Consider the following 19,731-nt stretch of genomic DNA (forward strand, 5'->3'; position numbering starts at 1 on the left):
GAGCATCGAGGCTGGGGAATGGGTATAGCTTAGTCTTTTCTTCCTTCCTTCCACCAGTCTGAGGACCCGCTCTAAAGAAATATGTGCCACAGAGGAGAGAAAACTGCTGTAACTCAGGGCTCTCAGGTTTAAAACATAATAAATCTTTGCTCAACAAGTGACGAGATTTCAGAGTAATTGATCAAAAGCTCCTGGGTACTTGGGCTTCCTAACGTTTCATGTTTTTAACCTAGGTCTGTGATACTTTTCACATCAGCAAAAAGGAAAATTAGATGCTAAATTGGAAACTACAACAGCAAATAACAAAACCATCCCTAGAATTTCTCATTGGATCCCCCTGGTGCTAATTATCTGGCCTTGACCGCCAAATAGGTCTATTTTTTCACTTTAGAGAGACCGTTCCACATAATTCAACAGACATTTCCCAGATTCCACTGTTGGGCTAGCTTTGTGAATTACATAGAGAACAAGCTCCGAATTGCCTGGCTGTACTTCCCTATCTGTGCTAAAGCACCTATGCTGTCACTATATCCCGTAGTGAGGGATTCCACTCCAGACCGCACATTGAGCAGTGGCTGAAATCAGCTAGAACATCTATCCCCCCAAAGACACTCTGTAGAACTCCCAGAATCCTCTGGGCCAACCAAAGCTGTGTCCACTCTGCCTTTCAGGGCTGCTTCCAAAAGCCCTTCACCCGCACCCATTTTGAAGCTGGCCTCATCCATTCCCAGCAGGGGCTTGGCGTCTGGCATCACGGCAGAATTAATTTAATCATCTGCACCAAAGCAAATGGCTTGATTTAAATTTTACAGCTCTTTCTGACATTCAGCCACTGAATAAATCAAATTCCACTGTCTCACCGTTACTCTGTTGATGGTGATAACAAACTCAAGTATGGCTCCTATTTTTCCAACTTCTTCCTAGGTGAGGGTAGAGTGCTATGCGTCGTTACATCAAGATGGGGTGGGAAAGCATTGCTTCTTAAATAGTGTCATCCTGGATCCCTTTCTACAGAAGAGAACTCCAGGGCCTCATAAGATTCCCCCACCAAAGGCTCTGAGCCCCACAAAGCTGCCTGAACCCCTCTAACCAGACGATCAATGGGAAAGGATGGAGAGTGAAAGGGGTCCTGTCTCCCTGGGAAGGCAAAGGAGGAGAGGCATGTGAGGGGCGGGGTGTCTACAAACGACTGATTACTGGAAGCCGGGATTTTGTCTTCCAGGGTTACCTGTCAGAAGGGTTGGTAACAAAATGGTACCGCTCACCGCGCCTGCTCCTCTGCCCTAACAACTACACCAAAGCCATTGACATGTGGGCCGCTGGCTGCATCCTGGCAGAGATGCTCACGGGGAGGATGCTCTTTGCTGGTAAGCTGCTACCCAGGCACCTTCCTTCTCCTCCGCTGTAGCTCAATAAAAGGGGAAAACAGGGCTTCTCTGGTGGTGCAGTGGTTGAGAGTCCGCCTGCCAATGCGGGGGACGCGGGTTCATGCCCTGGTCCAGGAAGATCCCACATGCCGCAGAGCGGCTGGGCCCGTGAGCCATGGCCGCTGAGCCTGTGCGTCCGGAGCCTGTGTTCCGCAATGGGAGAGGCCACAACGGTGAGAGGCCCGTGTACCACACAAAAAAAGTGTGGGGGGGGGAACACATGTTAATCACAAACATGCTAGTCTTTCTCTTTGACATTACCTCTGCAGCTTTTATGGCACCACTTGGAGGCACCTGATTATCCACCATTTCAGGCAAAATACTGGAGAGGCTAAAAAAAGCCTTTTGAGCACAGAACTTTCAAAATCAATAATCGTGTATATTCAAACACCTTGAGATTGACCCCTGAAAACACCCATCCTACATTTCAGCCCCTTCCTCTCCTCTCCCTGCCACTGTGAGAGGTCGGTCTGGAGTGCTCAATTGGAGAGGGGGCCCCACAAGTCTCCCAGAGTCTCTGAACTGAGCCTACATGAGCCCACTGCAGGGAGAGGCCAAGGGACTCGTTCAGAGCAGATGCTGATCCGTAGGCACTTTCTGGGTCAGGGCTCACAGCATCCACAAGTGCTTAGTGCTACACAGGGCATCATGGGGGACACGGAAGAGCCCCGCCCTTGGCTACCAGCTTCTGGAAGACTGGGACCCCATGGGAATCGGTGGTAAGGGGAGGGAGCTCTGTGCAGCTGGGTGAGTCAGGGGCACTTCTTAAGGAAGATGGGGCCTGGTTGGATTTAACCTGGTAGAGGTAAATGGCAAGGCTACTCATGCTCAAAGGGAAAATGGAGGAACTGGAGGTAAGAACAGCCTGGAAGTCAGAGTGGGCAGCAAGGATTCAGACCTGACCCATCCCAGGAGTGTCAAAGCTCTGAAGCAGCATCCGTGATGGCCTAAGCATAGAAGAGGAGTTGAGTTTCCAATATGCACAAAGCCTGAAGCTTCTTACGGATGAGGATGGTATTCATTCCCAGCATCCAGCATGATGCCTGGCAGGGAGACGACACTCCATAAATAATCATTTGTTGAATGAATGAATGAGTCAGTGAATAAGTGCTTGAATGCTCGACTCCATCCTGTCCCACAGACCTGGCACAGTGTGTCTTCCTCCCTCTGCCCAAAGGAGCACAGAGGCAGTGTGCTCATGACACGTCCCAAGCTTCATTTGTTCTTCCTGACTTTTTTTCCTCCTAATGGGAATGCAAAAGGTAAGACTCATTCCTAGCCTTAAAACCACTTCCTTCCCCAGCCCAGTAAAGGACATACAGAGAGGCCTATGGGAAAGAGCATTTGGAAAGCCTTGGGCCAGGCTGCTCCCATCACTTTAGCGATGGCTGACTCAGGCTATATGAGACTGGTCCATTCCAGAGGCACAGAATGCTAGGGGAACGGATGGGGCCCCAGAGACTACCCCTTCTTTCTACATTTGACCAAGCCCCAGAGATGGCAAGCAACTTGCCCACAGTCACACAGCAAGTTAGTGGCAGACTGAACTCAGGTCCCCTGGCTTCCAGCCCAGCTCTGGTCCCCCTGTCCCAAGGTCCTAGAGTGGCCCGGGAGCTTCCACACACGCCAGCCACGTGGGCAGCATGCTCAACCATCTGGTGTTTACCTCCCCAGGGGCTCACGAGCTGGAGCAGATGCAGCTCATCCTGGAGACCATCCCTGTGATCCGGGAGGAGGACAAGGACGAGCTGCTCAAGGTGATGCCTTCCTTCGTCAGCAGCACCTGGGAGGTGAAGAGGCCACTGCGCAAGCTACTCCCTGAAGTGAACAGCGAAGGTACCAGAGCCCGACGGCCGAGCCAGCACCTGGAGGCAGCTCTCTGGTTTCACCCTGGGGGCTGGGGCAGGCAGTCTCTTCCAAAAGGACCAAACAGAGTCCCTAGACACAGAAGCTGGGGACCCCTGGCAGCGGGCATTTGCTCTCGCTACTTCCAGAGTGAGTTCGGCCATCAGGTCACCCTCAAGGCGGTCACAGCTAGTCCTCCATACTCTACTGATTTTGCTTCCTTTTCCTTCTTTCTCACTTGCCTCCCTCCCTCTCTTCCACCTCCCTTCATTTTTTCCCTCTGGAAGGCATGGTATGGCTTCATCAGCTTCAAAGCCAGACCCAGGCCCAGTTCCCAGTTCCACCGGTGACTAGCTGTTTGGCCTTGGGCAAGTTTCTTAACTTCTCTGCATCTCAGTTTCCTTAACTGTAAAATGGATATAATAATACATGACACACAGGGTCACTGTGACAAGTAAGTAAAATAGAATTTGTAAAGCCCTTAGCATAGGATAGTTGCTCCATCATCTGAGATGTTACATTGCCACCAGCCTTCTACCTGCTAGAGGCTCCCTTAGGAAACCCCTATATCAGGTAGGATATGGGTTTGCCAATTGTAAAAGAAACCCAGATTCTCAACAGCTTACATAACATGTATTTCTCATTTAAGAAAAAAGAAGTTAAGTTTATTTCTCTCTTATATAATAATCCAAAGTAGATAGTCTAGGGCCAATGTGGTAGACCTGCTCTACAGTCATCCAGGGCCCAAGCCCCTTCTGTCCTGTATTTCTGCCACCTTAGGGTGTTGCCCTTACAAGCTGGGGGAAGGTGGGGAAGGAGGGCAGTTCCCTTGACTTCACCTCACCTCCATTCGTGTCCTGTTGGCCAGAACTTAGTCACATGGTCCCACCTCGCTGCAGTGAGGCTGGGAAGTGGACACTTACTCCATTGCCACTCTGTGTCCATTACTATGAAAGAGGGGAACAGACATGGGGTACAAATTAGCTGTCTCTGCCACACTCCTCCCCATCAAGAAACCGAGAACTTGGACTAACAATTTCTCTGGCCATGATCCCCATTCAATCTGTCTCAGTTTCCCCATCTGTAAGGGAGGGGGGCAATCTGATTCCCCACAAATTAAGACTCAGCCCATCCACATTTACTTTGATTCCTAGGCCTCTGTAGAAATCCCACCATGTGACACAAGGTTCAGAATTCTCAGGAATTCTGGATCAGGGATGTGTCACCCATGTCGCCATCCCCCAAACCACCACACGCACAGCAGTCCCTCGGTGACTTGGCTCTGAGCGTGCTGGACGTGTCTCACAAGAGATCAGAGACATAAGTGATGGTCTAGCTGGGAAGATGGAGTACACGTCTGAGATGAGCATGCAGCTGAAGGAACACATCCTAAGGGGCTAACCAGAGCTCTGTGTATTGGGGGAGGGGAAGAGAGCCACCAAGCACTGAGAGGGATAAAGAACCGGCCTGGAGGACTGGTGAGGGCTCAGATCAGCGGGAAACTGACTGTAGGAAGTGAAGCTAGATAGGTGAGAAGGGCCAAAGGCTGCAGGGCTCTGAATACCCAGCTGACGTGTACAGACTTGATCCTGTAGCCGAACAGACGTTCACGAAAGCTTCACCCTCCCAATGTGCCAGCTTCAACCACAATTCTCTTGTCTGCCACTGGGCTTGGAAAGTGGCCCCAATCAGCCCGGCCTCAGGGTAATGAGGCATGGCTGAAATGAAACTTCAGTGGGAGAAAGGGTATCACGCCCACCTGCCCATAAGAGTCAGTTGGTGACCCTCGGTTTGTCCTGGATTGTCCATTTGAGGCCCCATAGGCCTGGGAAGAGGTGGGAGTCCTCTCTGGCTGTCACCCTCAGAGGCTCGAAGGACATAGTCTGGGTGGACTGTATCCCTCAGCAGCCGAGACAGCCGTCACACCACAGGTTCAGGACAAGGGAGCAGGCCTGAGACCACGCCAGCGCGTTCACTTCTGAGCTCCACTTATAAGAAGAAACCATATCACAAATGACAGAGCTGATGAGGAAATCTAATATACAAAACAGGGAAAGGAGTCCTCTGGGTGCAGCAGGGGTGAGGGGTGAGGGGTCCTGCCCACCTGCCCCTTGATCTCCAGAGACACCCTTGAGAATCCTTCCTGAGGATCCCTGGGGCTCTGAGAAGCCCAGCTGGGAATCCACTGGGGCCACAGAGAGGTGACACAATTGTACAGAAGCCTCATTATATTAGAAGCACTGAAGAAAACATGTGGGAGGTTGAACTTAGAGAAAAGGAGTTCGTGGAGGCGGGGCGGTGTGGTTATGAGTTAAGGTGAAGTCAGCGCTGTAGCCAATAAACCTGAAGTCTCTGTGGCTTACCCGCTAGCAGTGTATTCACTGCTCAACTCAAGTTCAGACAGAGTGGGGGAACCTGGGGGCCACGCCTGGGATGCCAGCCATGTGACATCTTCATTCGTAGCTTTCAAGGCTCCCCCCTACCCGCAGGGCACCAACTTCCGGCCGAAGACAGGGGAAGGGAGAGCAGACACTCCTGCAGGAGGTTTCTATGGGTATGGCCTGGAAGCGGGTTACACACATCATTTCCAACCCCTTTCCATTGGCCCCAGTCACACGGCCACACCGAACTGCAGGGGAGGCTAGGAGATGTAGGCCAGTTGTGTGCCAGGAGGACAGGGGGCTTGCGTGGGACATGACTGCTGCCTTGAAACATGATGGGAACAGTCATGGGGAAGAGGGAGAGCATGCTGACATGGGGGTACCAGAGAGGGCGGGGTGAGGCTCAAGGGGAGGAGTTAAAGGGGCAGATTTAGGTTTGCTGTAAGGCAGGATTTTCTAACACTTGGGCTTCCCAGAAGTGTCTGGGCACCTGCTGGAGGACCAGCTGTCAGAGAGAGGGAAGGGGAGATTCCCATCCTTACTAGAGTCAGTGGAGCGGCCTTCGGGGCTGGCACTTTCCAACGTCAGGGTTCGCTGGGTCTTTCTCAATAATGATGATAATGGTGAGGATGTCTGCCAATGTTTAGAGCTCCAACTCTCTCACTTCCTCGTCAAATGGTTCAGGGTAGTAGGTGGGGCCGAGCGAGGGGCTGGGAGCCCAAAGAAGGAAAGACTTGCCCAGCCAGAGCTGGGCCCTGCACTGCCTGCTTCTTCCCAGTCCTGGGAACCTGTGAGGCTGATTCTCTTTCAGGTCTGCAGCCCTGGGCCCAGAAGCATGCCCTGAGCCCCAGAGCACTGGGGAGGGATCAGAGTCACTGCTGCTTAACTGATCTTTCAGTCTAGGATTATGGAGCAGAAATGCATCCTCCTGGGAGGCCAGTGACCTTCAGAAGCCATCGATTTCCTGAATCACTGATGAATTTTTCTGCAGAGAGGTCCAGGGCTGGTGTGAGGGGCAGGGTAATGGTGCAGGCTGAGGCCCACCCGGGAGCCCCTCAGAGGGCACAGAAGCCTGGCCTTGAGCTCAGCTGCTTTCCTCCTTTTCCATGTGGGCTGTAACATGGTTAGCCAAGCCATGATTTAAGTGGAGCCTCCAGTGCTGAGAAGGAATACAAACCCCTGGACTGGACTTGCCCTGAGATAACCCGGGGCTGAGCTCACAGGGCAGACAGGTGTGCCTACCCCCGCTCAGGACAAAGGGCACCTGTGCGCAGAGCTGATGTTTAGCCAGTGCACACCCACAACGCCCTACAGGTTGCTGCCATCTTGATATACCTTCATGCTGGTTGGCAAATAGCCACCGCACGGGGCTCCTGAGTGTCCGTTTCCACGCCCAGGTTCAGCTGCCAGGTCCTCCCCTTGATCTAGCCACTGAAGGGTTACTGCCTGGCACAGCATGGGGGCTCCAGCCCAGGGGATAAATACTTTGAAGATAGCCTTTATTTGTCAAACCCCCAGGGGCAACATATGGTAGAAAGGGCTCTGGACTTAGGAGCCCTGGGCTGTCAGGCTCTATCCCACCCGCCTAGCTCCACGGCGACCGTTCTCACTGAGGCTTTTTGCTGCTGGGTCCTCCACCCACTCCAGTAGCACTCAACCCATGACAAATGAGAGTGGGGATGGAGATACCCCAGCTTCCCCCCACCAGAGTGGGACCATCTCCGAGGTGTGTCCCATGCTGTTTCTTGGAGGACCCAGTGGAACAGAGCCCCAGGGGCTCTCAGCAGGAACTGTTCATTGGCACATCCTCTACTGGCTTCTTCCCCATTGCCCTACCGGTGCTTCCTGGCATCACTGCCACATAAACTACCTCCACCCCATTCCCTGTCTCTGGGGAAATCCAGCCTAAGGCAGAGTTCTAGCCCTGGACCTCCTGTAACCAACGGTGGCCTTGAGCAAGTCACTGTACCCCTCTGGACCTCTATTAATTCATTAGGGAAGTCAAAAAGCAGCATCTGCTCTGAATTTGTCCCTGGATTGTGGTGAGGATCCTGAGAAAGGAAACATCCAGAAAACATTTGTACTTTTGTACAAATGTTGTACAAAAAACATTTGTACATCTGGAAACATTTGTACTTTTACAAGTGGAAAAGTACAAACACTAGGGGGTGTCCCCATGCTGAGGAGCCTTATTCTCAGCTTGGCAAGGGCACAAATGACCTTCCTGTCCCGCTCTGCTCTCCACAGCCATCGACTTTCTGGAGAAGATCCTGACCTTTAACCCCATGGATCGCCTGACTGCCGAGATGGGGCTGCAGCATCCCTACATGAGCCCGTACTCTTGCCCCGAGGATGAGCCCACCTCGCAGCACCCCTTCCGCATAGAGGATGAGATTGACGACATCCTGCTGATGGCCGCCAACCAGAGCCAGCTCTCCAACTGGGACAGGTGCGGTTCCAGCCCTGGAGTCTGGAACCCACATTCCCGTCCTCCCATTTCTATTTGCCTCTGATCCTCCATGACCTTTCCTTCTGTCTCCCAAGTTCTATAGCCCATAGGGCGCTTTCCCCAGCTTAGCTTCCTGCCTTTCTCTCCTGTCCCCAGACATTCCCAGTAGATGACCAGCTATGTCCTTCATGCGTGGTCAGGGGCCTGCCTTTGTGCAACACCTGTCACCACCAGCTTTCCAACCCACCCCGAGTATACTGCACACAGGGCTCCATACAATGTTGGGCAAGCATTTAATGAGCACCCACAGCCAGAGCTCACGTCTAGGAGGCTGGGAACTTTCCCCAGAAGAGCAAAATGCAGCAACGCAAGACAAGAAAACAATGTGACGTTTACCACCACACAACACCTTCATGCCATTCACATCATTTGCACCTCCTGAGATGCCAGTAGAGAGGCACCATTATTATTATTGCTCATTGACACACGAGGACGCCACAGCTCAGAGAGGTTAGAGATTGGCATTGTGTCACACACCTAATTCCTGGCCTATGTGGGGCCCTCCCCAATCTGCACCCGTGTCAGACACTGCTAAGCAATCACAGGACTCTTCCCGGCTAAACTGAGCCAGGCCTCAGAATCCTTCTCAACACAGTGTACCCGGAAGTCACTACCAATGAATCAGAGTTGGGTAGAAGATACAGTTTTGGACAATCTTCGCATAAGCACACAATGATCTCTTAGGTCCCTTCCTGTTCTGATGTTCCTAGATCAGGCACCTAAACATTTGGGCATCACCATCTGCTAATTCTGGGAGGAAGCACTAGTAGCCGCTCGGTTTAGAAATAGAAGTCGAGGGCTTAGAAGCTAGGACTCCGAGAGGGCCTAAGTGGGAGCACTGCTGTTGCGAGAATGTGACAGCTAGTTACATAAGTGACAGAGATGATGGGTTTCAGACTAAGGAGGCTCCAAGGGAGGGTCAGGGCGACGTTGCTATTTGGGGACAGGTTTGTTGGCTTGTTGTTGTTGATTGTTGTTATCAAGAGTTGCCAGCAAATAGAGATTAATGAAGACTCTCTCTCCTGCCACCCCCATGCTAGCCCTGCCCTTGACTGTGGCTCCTGCAGCCCCTCGTCCTCCACTCCACAGCATCTGGGGGCACGGAGCATTGGCTCTGCAGGGTTTGTCCCTGCTTGTCATGGCTATGGCATGGCGTTGGTGTCAGGAAGACTGTAGCAAGGTCTCTTTAGCCCCTGCCCATCAACTCTGACCACTTCTAAACCTGGTGCCCCCCTGTTCCCGACCTCTCCCATCACACCTGCATGAGGAAGGCCGATGACAAAGGCAATGACAAACCCCTTCCCACAGGCCCTGCTGCTTTGGGCAAACTGCTTACCTCTGAACGCTAGTGTCCTCGTCTATGAAGCGGGTGGTAGCACTCACTCCACAGGGTTGCCTGGAGACTGCAGACACCTTACATCTGGCCCTTGGCGTGTAGCAGCCAAAGGTGACGGGCTTCACAAGTTCTTCCTCCTAGAAATCCCTGCAATTTCAAGGACTCTCGTGGGAGGAGGCAGTGTTCACCTCTAGGAGTGACTCCTACCTTAATGGCATCACTGGGAGGGTGGGCACAAGTGGGACCTTCCTGTGCCTCGCAAACCACGAGGTGTGGACTGCAGCTGCCCGCCTGCCCAGTCACACAGCCAAACCTGCCTGTCCTTGGTTTTTCCTGTGTGAGCCCTAGGCCTCCTGTTCAGGAGCGGCTGGCTGCTGCCTGAGGCTTCCCCTGGGCTCCCTGCCTCTCCCCGCCCCCTCAGTTCTGCATAGAACACCTGGCACAGGGAGGGAGGGCTCAGCCCAAGCTGATGGCCTGCCCACCTGCCCTTCCTTTGCTCTTGGCTAGCGGACTTTGCTCTTCAGGGCTGCAGGACAGTTGACAGAATTCCAAGGATCTCTGGCCTCTCCTGAGGGGGTCTGTAATCTGTCAGTATGCCCTGCCTGCTCAGCATCTATGCAAGGTGCTGCAGGGCCTCCAACCAGATCCACTATGGCAGGGATTCTTAGCCCTGGCTGGAAATTAGAAACACCTGGGGAGGTTTGAAAACCACGCAGATGCTGGGCCCCTCCCTGGACCTCCTGAATCAGCATTGGAGATGTGGGGCAGGCATGCAACTTTTTAATCCCCCCCACAAGTGATTCTAATCTGAGCCAAGGCTGTGAAGCCCTCATTAGGGCCCTGCTACTCAAAGTGTGGGCCAGGGACCAGCAGTATCAGCATCACTGGGGGCCTGTTAGAAATGCAGACTCTCAGACCCTACCTCATCTACTGGATCAGGATCTGCATTTCAACAAGGTCTCCAGGTGATTTGTGTGCACATCACAGTTTGAGGATCACTGCCTAGGTGCATCCACTAGAAAGTACCATTACATGAGGAGAGGGATTTTGTTTTGTTCCCTGCTGTCTGGTAATGCCCAGAACAGCACCTGGTACATAGCAAGCGCTCAAGAAATATTTGTAGGATATTCAGTGAATACAAAAGGATACAAGAGAGGGCTTCCCTGGTGGCGCAAGTGGTTGAGAGTCCGCCTGCGGATTCTGGGGACACGGGTTCATGCCCCGGTCCGGGAAGATCCCGCATGCCGCGGAGCGGCTGGGCCCATGAGCCATGGCCGCTGAGCCTGCGCATCCGGAGCCTGTTATCCGCAACGGGAGAGGCCACAACAGTGAGGCCCGCGTACCACAGAAAAAAAAAAAAAAAAAAAAAGGATACAAGAGTTAAGCCGGGCAATCAGTCCTTCTGCCTGAGCCCTGGAGGTTCACCGTTACTTGGTCCCACAAAGCCCACCCGGTTGGAAGGGTCCAATCGCCATCCTGTCTTACCCTTGCAGGTACCCTGTGAGCCTGTCGTCGGACCTGGAGTGGCGGCCCGACAGGTACCAGGACGCGAGCGAGGTGCAGCTCGACCCGCGCGCGGGCTCGGCGCCGCTGGCGGAGGACGTGCAGGTGGACCCGCGCAAGGACTCGCAGAGCAGCTCGGAGCGCTTCCTGGAGCAGTCGCACTCGTCCATGGAGCGCGCCTTCGAGGCCGACTACGGGCGCTCCTGCGACTACAAGGTGGGGTCGCCGTCCTACCTGGACAAGCTGCTGTGGCGCGACAACAAGCCGCACCACTACTCGGAGCCCAAGCTCATCCTGGACCTGTCGCACTGGAAGCAGGCGGCCGGGGCGCCCCCCACCGCCGCGGTGGCCGCGGGGGCGGCGGACGCAGGGGCGCGCGACGAAGAGCCGGCCAGCCTCTTCCTGGAGATCGCGCAGTGGGTCCAGAGCACGCAGGGCGGCCCCGAGCGCGCCAGCCCGCCCCCCGACGGCCCCGAGCGCCGCCTGTCGGCCTCCCCACCCGGCCGTCGGGCCCCCATCGACGGGGGCGCCAGCCCCCAGTTCGACCTGGACGTGTTCATCTCCCGCGCCCTGAAGCTCTGCACCAAGCCCGAGGACCTGCCGGACAATAAACTGGGCGACCTCAACGGCGCGTGCATCGCCGAGCACCCTGGCGATCTCGTGCAGACTGAGGCCTTCTCCAAAGAAAGGTGGTGAGGGCGGCGGAGGGGCGCTCCAGGCCATCCCGAAGACCGTCCTGGGAAAGCAGGGCCTGGCAGGAGGGGGCCGCCTCCCTGGCATCTCCACCACCCCTGCCGCCCCTCTCTGCTGCCTTGGGGTTGGCAGAACACAGAAAGGATCCGAGGAGCGAGAGGAATGTCCATTTCTTAAACTGCCTTAATAACTAGCCTTTAACCTCTGGGAGTGGGTTTGAACAGGAACCGAGATTGGGGGTTGATCACTTTCCCAGTGAGAAAGAGGCCCTTGTGTTTTTATAAGTGGCGGTGTACAGGGCAGAAGCATGTCTTAGCAGTCTGCAGGCCCCACCTGGGTGGCTGTGTGCAGTGGAACCTTGCAGGCAGAGTGTTGGAACCACCTGGCCCAACTAGCCTCAGCGGACAGATGTGGAAGGACAGTGAGGCCCAGAGAAGCAAAGTGACTATAAGTTCAGGGCCTAGTCAGTGTCAGGGCGAGCCTTGAATCCCAGTCCCCTGGCCCCCAGGCCAGTGTCTGTCCACTAAACAGTGTCTTCCTCTACTGGCGTCACTCTGGCTTTTCGCTCAGAAAACTTGGTTCAAGATGTTTCTTCCCTGTCCATTACCATCTGACCCATTCTACGTGCTTTTTTACTCAGAGCAATGCCCCTTGAACTCTGAAACTGGAAACTGAGCCAGCTTCTTTCCCCTAGTCACCAAGCATACTTTTTTCTGGCTCCTCAAGTACGTAAATATTCCCATCTGCCTCACCCCTGTAGTATTTGCCTCACCCCTATGTGGTCTGAAATCTTGGTTGCAGACCAGACCAGTTTGGGCTCTGTGGGTAAAAGAACCCATTCTCCCAGGCCTGTGCACACACCTTTTCCAGAACTTCCTATGCACTTTCCTGACACACGCACAGACACAATGACACAGCTCTTGCTCCCGAGGGAATGTCATACACGGGTGAGTTTGAAGACAGCAATTCCAAGAATCCCTCCAGCCTGCCCCACACCCCAACCCCCATACTCATAGCCCTGCTCCAAGCCTACCTTGGGAACTCATGTTCCCGGCATGAATTGCTCATCTGGAGGAAAGCAGCGAGGTGCCTGCCTAGAGCAAATGTGTTAGGAGAGAAGATTTCACACAGGGCCCATCCGCCTTCATTAATACTGCCCTTGATTTTGATCATCCATTTAGCCCCGGCAAAGAGCGGGCCCTGAAGAAATGCATTGGAGAGCCAGAGGCCTTGGGGACAGGGAATCCAGAAAGGTAGGAAGGTATGAAAGGTGGGGTGCCAACATCGAGGGCCCTCAGGGGTCAGGCACCAGCATGGGGACCCCACGACAAAAGAAAGGACTCGAGGCCACCATGTCCCTCCTAGCTTAGGCCAGGATGAGTTCGGAGCATGCCAAACCAGAGGTGCACTTGTCCACGGAGCCTGGGGGCGGGGGATGGTGTGTGGGCACAGCAGGCCCTCTGCAGAAGCATGGAGCCCAGCCCCCTGGAAATGCTCTGTTATTTCCACCACTGGCGTTCAGCTTCCCCCAAAGATGCTCACAGGAGCCAGTCTGGAAACAGAGGATTCCTCAGTGTTGATCTTAGGCTGGGTTCACCCTCACCTCAACAGCACCTTAAATCTAATCAGCTGACTAGGATCTGTGCATTGAAACCTGCAACACGTTAGAAACTTATATTTAAAAACAACCATACTGACCAATTTTTAAATGGAAACTATGTAAATATGAAGTGTCTGGGTTTCTTTTCTTTCTTTTTTGTTTTAAAGAAAAGGAAATGTACACCACTTCTCATGTGCCATTTGTCCTCAAAGGGCGGCTTTACTTTTTTGGTAAAGGAACAAGCTGCTGATCTCGACCAGGAGTTCATATATAATTGTTATTACAGAGGAATTGCTATTACTTACTCATGTTTTAAAAAAATCTATTAAACCTTATTAAACTTGATCAGGATGGGCCAAATAAAGCTTTATTGGAACATAGATTCGTTTGTTCATTTACTTACTCTCTCATTCATTTACACATTATCTGATCCCATCTTTAACAGCAGATGAGCCATTGGAGCCTGGCTGGCTTGGATCCCTGCACCCATGAAGGCCAGCGTTTTGAGGGTTTGCAGTTGCAGGGGAGGCGAGGGGAGAATCTACACAGATTGGTAGAAAGGGAAGACATTCCAGAATCACCTGGGTCAGGCCCAGTGTCCATATAGTAGATTTCAAACCAACTTTTGGAGCCAATTCCAAACCTTCTGACCAAGGCTGGTCCTTGGTCCGGTAGCTTCTTCCTAGCTTGGGGCTCTCTCAGTAAGGAAAGTCAAATGGGGCACTGGCTTAGTTTCCTTCAGAAGCAAAGTCTGAGACAAAGAATCAAGTGCAAATAATTTGGGGGTGACCTCAGGAGACACTGAGAGGTGATGGGGAAGTGATGGGGAGGGGAAAGAAACCAACAAAGGGTGCGTGTCACCACTGTGGGCAAAGCAGCTTCATTCCAGTGTGGAGCTCCATTAGGCAGAGTGGAAGGAACATCCACCTCAGGCCCTGCCCATCCTTGGCTGATGCACACACTCCTGGCTGTTACTTCCCCAGCACTTCTGGCCTGTTCTGCACTGCAGCACAGGCTCCAGTGGACAGAGAAAGGCAAAAGGACACAGGTGCTGGCAGGTGGAAGTTGGAGTGGCGCGCACAGAAAGATGAGGACAAAGGGGGTCTCGGTAGAGCACCAACTACACCCACAGGTGTCAACAGTGGGATTTAATCCTGAAGAGTGTTCAGGACCCAGACAGAGAACACCTCCTAGTGTTGGCAATACACCCAAGTTTTCTCAACCCTTCCTATCCCCTCCTCTCGGCCTATAACAATTAAAACTGGTCACAGGGCAGGAAGCTGCACTTTCATAAAACTTCAGCAAGGGCTTCCCTGGTGGCGCAGTGGTTGAGAGTCCGCCTGCCGATGCAGGGGACACGGGTTCGTGCCCCGGTCCGGGAAGATCCCACATGCCGCAGAGCGGCTGGGCCCGTGAGCCATGGCCGCTGAGCCTGCGCATCCGGAGCCTGTGCTCCGCAATGGGAGAGGCCACAACAGTGAGAGGCCCGTGTATTGAAAAAAAAAAGCAAAAACAAAACTTCATCAAGTAGAGGTGAGAGAAGCTGGAGGTACTGCCTAAGCTGGGTTGCTACCTAAGCTACCCGTGGCTTTTCCTTTCAATCTCCTAAACATCCCAAGCCCAGCATCAGTGTCCCAGCCATTAGTCCCACTCATCAAACTGGGATCAGCAATCCCTGTCACTGTTGAGAAGATTTGGTGTCAAACCAATAGGGGTCTTTGTGTCAGAACCTACTGGCAGGCCTGTGGTGTGAGCGCAGGAGCTCTTTTCTTGCCTGTGCATAGGGCCACTTTGATCCTTGAGGCTTGAATTTTGCTTTTTACACTAAGAACTTCACGAAGACCATAAAAAACCCTTCCAGACTTTGACATTCAGAGTTCAAGTTACTTAGTCTCCACTGATGTCACCTTCTTGCTCTGCACATTCTTGACTAACTGGATGTATGCCTTGTTACTTGAGCGCCCAGGGGCTAATTCCCATGGGAATGACAATGTGGGATCAGATTGGCCCTCGGAACACCTACTTCACCCAGTCCCTCTGGGCAATCTTAGTTGACAGGCCTGTTGCAAACAGGCTCTGTTATGGGAAAGAACAAGCATATGAATGACAAGTTTGTGTCAAAGAGCAAAACCTCCCATCCAACAATTGTTCCACACTCTGTCTGGACCAAAACAAGACTTACATCTTCTGCACTTTAATTCCTGGGCTCAAAACTAAGATAGAACTTTAAATGACTGAGAAATTCCTTTGCAGAAACAAGGACACTCAGGGCTTCCCTGGTGGCGCAGTGGTTGAGAGTCCGCCTGCCGATGCGGGGGACACGGGTTCATGCCCCGGTCTGGGAAGATCCCACATGCTGTGGAGCGGCTGGGCCCGTGAGCCATGGCCGCTGAGCCTGTGCGTCCGGAGCCTGTGCTCCACAATGGGAGAGGCTACAACAGTGAGAGGCCTGCGTACCGCAAAAAAAAAATATATATATATATATATATATATATGCTGAGGCAGGTGTTAGGCAATCTAACACCTGAGATGCCTTTTCTTATTAAATCACAGTCTACTTATGAAAGCCCAGACTGTCACCAGATTTGCAAGCTAGCTCACTGCTCATTCTGTCAGCGTGGTTATTACCACTGGGGCAATTGTGCCACATGCATGATGGATTGCTTTGGGAAGCAATCATTTCCAACGATACCAGATCTGCACTGGAACACCGCGTTGCAGCTGCGGAGTTCTGCGGCTGAAGGAGCTCTCTGGCTGTGCAGCTGCCTGAGGGATGACCACGTGAAGCAAGAGGCACGGTTGAGAACTGAGGATGCAACAGTCAGGCTGCGCCACGGCCGGCTCCAGTCCTCAAGAAGACGGTGCTCTGGGGGTTCTGGAGGTGAGAAGGAAGGAAAAGACCAGACTCTTTACCTACGGGCACCCCAGGTGTGATTAGAGGGTGTGATGGTTAATTTTATGTGCCAGGCTCATTGGGCCATGGTGGCTGGGTATTTGGTCAAACATTATTCTGGATGTTTCTTTAAGAGTGTTTGGGGATGAAATTAACATTTACATCAGTGGGCTTTGAGTAAAGCAGATTGCCTTTCATAATATGGTGGGGCCTTATTCAATGAGTTGAAGATCTGAATAGAGAAAAAAACGGACCTCCCCCGAGCATGAAGGAAATCTGCCAGCAGACAGCCTTTGGGCTTAAACTGTAATGTCAACTATTCGTGGGGTCTCCAGCCTGCTGGGCTACCTTGCAGATTTCAGGTTTGTCAGACTCCAGCCTCCATAATTGTGTGAGCCAATTCTTTAAAATAAATCTCTCTCTCTCTCTACACACACACACACACACACATCTTATTGGTCCTGTTTCTCTGAAGAGCCCTGACTAGTAAAGAGGGCAGGGCTTTCAATGTACTATCCATTTTAATCCTCACCACAATTGAGGAGACCGATGTCATTAAACCCGTTTTAGAAATGAGGAAACTGAGCCAAAGAGAAGTTAAATAACTTATCCAAGGTCAGTATAACATAGGGTTTCAGAACAGGAATAATAGATCCAGACAGCCCGGGCTGGAATTCTAGCTCCACCACTCACACGCTGTGTGACCTGGGGCAAGTTACATAACCTTTCTATGCCTCCATTTCCTCATCTGTAAAATGGGGATAATAATAATAATAGCTATCTCATAGAATCATTGCAAAGATTAAAGATGTTAAAATATGTAAAGCACTTAGTCTTTGTACAATACAGTGTTTGATGTGTAGAGTGCTTTATAAGTGTTTGATTAGTAATTAAGATAAACAAGATAATACCAATCGTAAATGGTGGATCCAAATTTGTACCTAATGAATAACACTTTGAGTGTTATTTGTTCTCTGGGGTTTTTACATTACATCAAACATGTGGAAAATCCACATCTCCATTAAAAACAAAAGTCAAGGGCAAAACCCCACCATCTGAAGTATTTGCCCAGCCCACAGCCTCCCTTCTCTGAGAAGTGTACTCCCGCATTCACAGGGGAGTCCTCTGCATCCACGTTTGTGTTTTGGTGACCTTCCTCCCTCACCTGTCCCACCTCCACCCAGGTGACTGGACCAGGGCACACACCTGACCTGAGTTGGCCAATCACATTCTTTCTCCTGAGAATTTAGATTTAAGATGCAGAGACATTTGTCAGTGTTCGCTGTTGCTTGAACTGAAGACAAACCAACCTCAGAACTGTGAGGTGACCAAGTTCACTGTGTATCTTTAATCACAAAGGGAGAGGGAAAAGCAAGAGGAGAGAGAGACAGAGAGACAAAGAAACTACCCCAGTGCTGGTCAGGTTTCTCCCACTTTCAGTGTCTCGTAGGGACCTGACTGCACCTTCTGCCCCTGGTTCCCATCGGTTACCCCATGACCTTAGACTAACACCCCTTTATGTGCAACTCCCTTGACTGGACTCTGGGGGCTGAGAAGAGCCTAGACTCAGCAGCCTTCCTGCCCAAGCCTGTGCTGAAGCTCCACACTTGACCTGGATGTGGAGGACCTTTATCCCCCAGCATCTTTTCACACTTTGGCACAGGTCGCTCATCACAGCAGCCTCCTGTGAGCAGTGCTTTGCAGAAAAAGGGAGGAGACTGCGTGGTAGTTCCATGAAGTGAGGGACTCTGAGAAGGATTTAGATAAAGCCCTCACCTGGGTCAGAATTGTGTGAACCCAACTGTGGGGGAGTAATGAGTGCCAGGTGGGAGGGGAAGATGTGGAGGGAACTCTGGGGCCAATTTCATCTCCTCTAAAATTCTGCCTAAGGCTGCGCTGAACTGAGCAGGGCAGAGGTCAGTCAGTGGCAAGGGCAGCTCCCAGCTGCCAGCCCCATCCCCTCATGATTTCCAGTCATTTTCCAATTTGGTAGCCGCTCGCCACATGTGGCTACTGAGCCCTTGAAGTGTGGCTGGTCCGTATTGAGATGTGCTGTAAGTGTCAAATACACACCAGATTTCAAAGATTTACATTCAAAAAAGAATGTAAAATATCTCATTCATAATTATATTGATTACATATTAAAATCACATTTTTGATATGGTATTAAATAAAATATCAATATATTAAAACTAACTTCATCTGTGTCCCATTATTGTTTTTAATATGACTGGCTAATACAAAAGTTTTAAATTACATTTGTGCCCCACCTTTTACTTCCATTGGACAGCACTCTCTGACACTCTCATTGGGAACAAACTTCAAAAGATCAAGGACACCAAGCTGATGGTATAATTAAACTTCTATCAAAATCTGTGAGCATGAGAGTTTATCCAGCCAACAAACGTCCTCTGACCCTAGGAAGGAAAAGAGACACAGCTGTTTTTTACCAAATGGATCTCATTAAATTAATTACATTACCACTGGACAGCTCATTCAATGCCCTCAAGGAGTTTTAATAAAATCAGCTTTGTCAGAGCAGAAAGAGACCATCTACTGAATCTTACCCTAGAGATAAGGTTGTAGGTTCAAGCAGAGCTAGCTGACCAGAGTAAGGTCATATAGCAAGATGGTGGCTTCTGGCTCATAATCTAATGCTCTTCCTTCTACAGCATGATGCCTTATCTTGAGGCTTGAAGCATTCACTGTGGTTGGCTATCCAGAAGTAATTTCCAACACCCTTTCCTCTTGTCTATGTCCCTAGAGGCTGAAAAACTTTGCTTTTCCAACCTTCCTGGATGCATTCTACAGCCATGTGACCCAGTTCTCGTCAACGAGGTATAAAGGGATGTTTCCTGAGGATCTTCTCAATACGTATGAGAAGAAAACCTTTTACCTCTGCTTCCTGCTTCTGAATTTGGATGCAGTGCTGGAACTGCAGCAGCCATCTTAAGATCATGAGGCAACAAAGCCAAAGAACAAAAATTAAACAGACTGTGGGGGTGAAAAAAGAGGGATAGAAAGAGCCCAAGTTCATAATGATGTCATGAAGTTACTGAACCAGCCCTAGAACTGCCTACTTTCAGACTGTTTGTTAAGAAAACAATAAATATCCTTGTGATTAAGCCATTAGCCTTCAGTTACAAGTTTTCTTTAACTTGCAGCTGAAAGCATCCCAGTGAATACTTATTTGAAGGTCCCTAATTCCTCCACTATCTTATTCTGCTTCATTCCTGTCACTGTTACAATCCGGGCTCCTGCAGCTTGGTAGACTCTTGGCTGACCCCAGGGGCATATTTCTGCTCAGGGTTATGCCTTTTATTGCAAAGAACCTGGCTTTTCCTAGAACATACGTGCAAAAGTTCCCAACCAAAATGAGTGTTTAAGCTCTCTTGTAGATACAGCCAAATGTTGCTCTCACCCTGCCCCCTGCCACCCAGGGAAACCTTCTTACATTATTTATTGTGTCTTTAACCTATAGTTCTCTAGCCATCCTGTTTCTACAGCCTATGTCCCGAGATGTTTACTGGACACCTAGCTCCTC

The 19,731-nt window shown here is 51.4% G+C and overlaps 1 protein-coding gene across 1 annotated transcript in view; it reads left to right on the top strand.

Annotated features, from left to right (window-relative positions):
* The window catches only part of MAPK4 (mitogen-activated protein kinase 4), a gene marked incomplete at its 3' end in the record, with an annotated part of 74,045 nt that extends 62,348 nt beyond the window's left edge, over positions 1–11,697 (top strand). Inside the window, exons 2-5 of the mRNA XM_081252494.1 lie at positions 1,223–1,367; positions 3,102–3,263; positions 7,901–8,102; positions 10,992–11,697. Coding sequence (XP_081108620.1) covers positions 1,223–1,367; positions 3,102–3,263; positions 7,901–8,102; positions 10,992–11,697 — 1,215 coding nt within the window. The remainder of the gene's footprint in view (positions 1–1,222; positions 1,368–3,101; positions 3,264–7,900; positions 8,103–10,991) is intronic.
* Positions 11,698–19,731: the final 8,034 nt, after the last annotated feature.

This window comes from Mesoplodon bidens, assembly GCF_964165515.1.
Source record: "Mesoplodon bidens genome assembly, chromosome: 13".
Taxonomy (NCBI): Eukaryota; Metazoa; Chordata; class Mammalia; order Artiodactyla; family Ziphiidae; genus Mesoplodon; species Mesoplodon bidens.